At 38.0% G+C, this 4,829-nt stretch overlaps 1 protein-coding gene across 3 annotated transcripts in view; it reads right to left on the bottom strand.

Annotated features, from left to right (window-relative positions):
- Window positions 1–1,045, bottom strand: part of RAP1GDS1 (Rap1 GTPase-GDP dissociation stimulator 1) — a 157,102-nt gene extending 156,057 nt beyond the window's left edge. For all 3 annotated transcript variants that reach the window (XM_004703275.2, XM_045284125.1, XM_045284124.1), the window contains exon 1: window positions 986–1,045. In XM_004703275.2, the coding sequence (XP_004703332.2) occupies window positions 986–1,019 (34 nt within the window). In that variant the 5' untranslated portion in view covers window positions 1,020–1,045. The remainder of the gene's footprint in view (window positions 1–985) is intronic.
- Window positions 1,046–4,829: the final 3,784 nt, after the last annotated feature.

The following is a 4,829-nucleotide window of genomic DNA, read 5'->3' on the forward strand; positions in this document are numbered from 1 at the left end:
ACAAACAAAACTCACTGCCATTGAGTCCATTCCAACTTATAGCGACACTATGTAAGCTATAGTAGTTCCAAATGTTAAATGTCTAACAGTAAAAACAAAAAACAGTGACAAAACCAACAGTACAAAGTCTTCTTTATGCAGAACTATAAAATTATTTTTATAGTCACTTTGCAGGACAGATGTTATTAAAATAGGCAATACACTAAACTAAGTCACAACGATAAGAGCCCGGTGGTGCAGTGGTTAAGTGCTCAATTGCTAATCAAAAGATCACTGGATTAAACCCACCAGCATCTCCACAAGTACAGACCCAGCGCTCTGATCTGTATGGATTCAAAGGGCAGTTCTTGGCTGTGCTACAGGGTCGCTGTGACTCAGCATCAACTGGAGAACAGCAGATTTGGTTTAGTTAACCAACGAGGGGCCTTTTCTCTCTATTCTGCTATAGCAGACCTTACGAACTATTCCTTTTTAGAGACCAACCATATTCTCTTTTCAGTGTCAAATTATTTATTCCTTCTCTCCAAACATGAGGCAAATACACAAGAATCTTATCTTCGACCAATTCCCCCCACCCCATCCTTGTTGGCTCTTATCCTACCAAATTTCAAATATCTCATCATATGTATGGTCAATTTTCAGATTTCTGTTCGGAACTTTTAACTCTAGCTTCAATCAGTTAACAAATATTTGCCACATAGTTACTGATAGACACTGATATTAGAATTTATTCAAAATCTACAAGGCAATTCACTGCTATCAAGGAGAAGTGCCTCATCATGCTGTTGAGTGGGTTCCAACCCACAGCAACCTTATGCACAACAGAAGAAAACACTGCCAGGTCCTGCGCCATCCGACAAGTGTTTCCATGCCTGAGCCCACTGTTGCAGCCCATGGTGTCAATCCAGCTCCGTGAGGGCCTTCCTATTTTCACTGTCCCTCAACTTTACTAAACATGATGTCATTTTCCAGGGACTGGTCTCACCTGACAATATGTCCAAAGTAATGCTAGAAGCCATGTCACTGCATTTCCAATGTCATCAGGGTCACCTAAAGTAAACAGGTTTCATCAGTTTCCAGGCCAAGAAGAGACAACAAAGGACTCCGCTCCCCACTTCAGAGGAAGCAGCTGCTGAAAACCTTATGTAGTTTTGAAATATTGTCAGGTACTGAAGGCCTCTGACTAGCAGACCAAAAAGCCTAACTCCGGAAGTCCCAAATGGAACATTCATGTCCCCTCTTCCAAAGCACTGGATACATGTTAGTAGATCTATAGTCTCATTATCATACTGATGAAAATTGTTCTCAATCCATATTCAATCAGTTACCAAGTAAATCTGTTCTTTATTCATAGCATTCTCTTCCATTGCCCCAAGATGTTAAACATTTTTACCCAAACTAAAACCACCTCTCAACCGTTCTCTAGTTTCTCCTATCTATTCCATAATCAACTGACAAATTAATAAATTTCCTAAACTGAAGATCTGATCCATCACTTTAATTGCATAGTAATGTTTAACTGTCCCTCAATAAACAAGTCACGCTTAGCTTGGATTTAAGCTGAGCACAGAATAAGAAGACTGAAGAATCGATGCCCTGGAATAACAGTGTTTTAGAACATTGATTATACACCATAAAATGCCAGAACAAACAAATCTGTCTTTGAACAAGTACAACCAGAATGCTGGCTCTCAAACTGTGGGTTGCGACCATTACAATTATGAAGTAGCAACGAAAATAATTTTATGGTTGGGGTCAACACAACATGAGGAGCTGTATTAAAGGGTCACGGCATTAGGAAAATTTAGAACCACTGCTCTAGAACAGATGGTGAGACTTCATCTCATGTATTGTACATCTTAACAGAAAGGACTAAAAAACCCACTGCTATTACACTGATTCCAATGCACAGAGACCCTATGTAACATTTTTTTTCAAGGCATTAAATCCTTATGGGAGCAGATGTACTTTTTTCTCCAGAGGAGCAGCTGGTGGGTTTGAGCTACAGACCCTGCAGGTAGCAGTCCAATGTTTACTTAAGAGGAAAACCCTTAGCCAGATGGATTGACATAGAGGCTCCAACTAGGGACTCAAACATAGTAACTGAGGACGGTGCAGGACGGAGCAGTAGGACACATGGGGTCCCTACGAGCCAGAACCAGCTCAAGGGTACCTAATGACAGCATTATCTGGTCTTTATCTATTATTATTTTTTCACCTCTATCACCCACTATTTCTTTACCTCAATCGAACCTGCTTATTTATTTGATCATACCCTAATCTCCCCTCTCTTACTTTGTATGTCATTTTTTCCATCTTTATCTCCACTCTAGTCAACAGCTCCATTTCTATCTTTTAGAAGCTAAACTATTGCTTGGTTCAAGAACACCATGTCTCAAAAGCCTCCTGTCCATCTGAGTTAGAAGCAACATGCTAACAGTGGTAGATCCCTAAATCTATAATATGTATAAAGCTTTTTCTTTTTTAACATTACTTATACATTTGTTTCAAGTTACGTACAATCTTACAAGGAAAGATGTAGGCTATATGTAATAGCTTTCCTACTAGGATCGTAAGAAACTTGTAAAAATAATCCTATTCATTTTTAGACTCCTACCAAAAATTACATTTGTCGAGGTATCTAATACCTATTATATATGTTGAATTTATAAAATACATACACACAAAAATCAGTGCAAATCATGAGAATATTATCATATTTATTTCTTGAGAAGATTAAAACGTGATTTTCTCCACTACCATTAATAGTGTGCCTTGCACCTTCTATGTATATTTGAATCTTTATAATAATTTCCTTGACTCAGAATATAAAATTGCTTTCCAAGGTTTCAATTTTACATTATTGAGTATAGCTACTGATCACACATAAAACCGCCTTATCACCGAAAGCACTATTGTAGATGGAGATGGCTTCCCTGGAGGTTTTCTCAAAACCCGGGCAACAAAACCCAACATTTTTTTTTAAGGAGAGAAATATAGCACAGTACAATTACAGGTCTATGTTCTCTTTGAAATATCCACTAACCCAAATGTTTGTTTATAGTCTATACTTTTAGGTTCAAAAATTAATAGATATGTGGCATTAAATTCAAAAATTAATTCAACAAAGATTTACTGAATACCTACTATGTGGAAAACACTGTGATGACACAAAGATTAATAAGACATAATTTTCACCTTCTGGAGCCCATGATTAAATGTAACACACACACACACACACACACACACAAATAATTCTAATATAAGGTAGATTATGTCAGTGCTAAAAAGCTTCTAACAAGGTACAAATAGAGTGTTATGAGAGATTAATTTAACCAAAGGGTACCTGAGAAGGCTTCACAGTGAAAGATGTGCTTATATTTGGCTTTCTTTTTTTAAATCAAGGTACATGATTCAAAATTTTTCAAATTGACTTCTTTTTAAGTAACCAATTTTGTTGTGATTTCTTTATTCACTAGGGTTACAACAGAACATTTTCCCCCCACAAAAGTACTGATTCAACATGTAAGTTAAAATTTTAATTAAGCTGATTTTTAAAGCTCATCTTGAAACATAAAGAAATGTTTTCTATAGGCCAGACATAGGAATTAATAAGAAAAATGGGGTGTATTCAAGAAGAAGGCATAGCATATCTAATAATCAGGCTTATTATTTATTTTAAAATACTCTTACAGACTCATCGTAACCCCTATATTTCATTTATGGTAAAAGAAAGTCTCATCTTTTTTCCTTAAACTGGTGGGTTCAAACTGCTTACCTTACGGTTAGCAATCCAACCCATAATCCACTATACCACCAGAGACTCAAAGCAATAGCAGTGGGATCTGTTCTTTGTCCGTACTCCACAAGAAAGGCTGTCGTTACCTGCCTTCAGAGTTGGTCCACTGACACACGGCCACCCAATATATTACAAGGGATAACTGTTCCATTGTTATACCTTGTATAACCTTCAAAACTGTAAAATTCATGGAAGAGCCTGGTGACATAAATGATTCAGCAGCTACATGGACAACCTGGTGATCTGCTTCCATAGAGAATTAGTCAAGACACCTCCGCGAGGCAGTTGTAGTCTGTCACATGGGGGTCATTATGAGTCAAAACCAACTGCGTGGCACCTCACAACAGCAATCTTTATGGAAGCAGTTTACCAGGCCTTTCCTCTGAGGAGCTGCTGGGTGAGTTCAAATCTCTTGCACCACAAATAAAACCCCAAAGCAAACCCATTACCTTTGAGTGAGGCTGTGTTCAAGTCCAGTCAGACCCATAGTGAACATATATAACAGAGTAGAGCTGCTCCCTAGGTTTTCTAACACTATAAATCTTTACAGGACTGTTTTCTTTCACCTTTCCTCAGTGAAGCGGGTGGTGAGTGCCAACCTTGAACCCTGGGGTAATTAGTCCAATGTGTAAACCACCCGCTGGGTCACCAGGACTCATTTGCACCAAAAAGGATAAGCACATATAAGTATTTTCTTAGGTTTTTTTAAAACAATTTGTATAGCATGTAGTGCCAATATGAAAAGGGAAACAATGATCATTTTTTCATTCAAACCACCTTCCTACTACTATACTGGCCTTTTCCTGATAAACCGCCAAAGGTCTGGATCACAGCTTGGAGAATTTGCTTTTTCCAGCAAGCTTCACTGATACCCCATCTACACACTTCCTTGAAGACTCTGAGTTGCCATTATCTAACTCTGTGTGGTTAGAATCTCGGTGACAGCTAAAAGGACTACAAGTCTCAAGCTTTAAAAAAAAAAAAAAACTTGCACAAAGGGATGGTAAACATCCAGTTGACAGATGCCAAT

This window comes from Echinops telfairi, unplaced genomic scaffold, assembly GCF_000313985.2.
Source record: "Echinops telfairi isolate 266 unplaced genomic scaffold, ASM31398v2 ScPeMD7_7468;HRSCAF=8506_0, whole genome shotgun sequence".
NCBI lineage: Eukaryota > Metazoa > Chordata > Mammalia > Afrosoricida > Tenrecidae > Echinops > Echinops telfairi.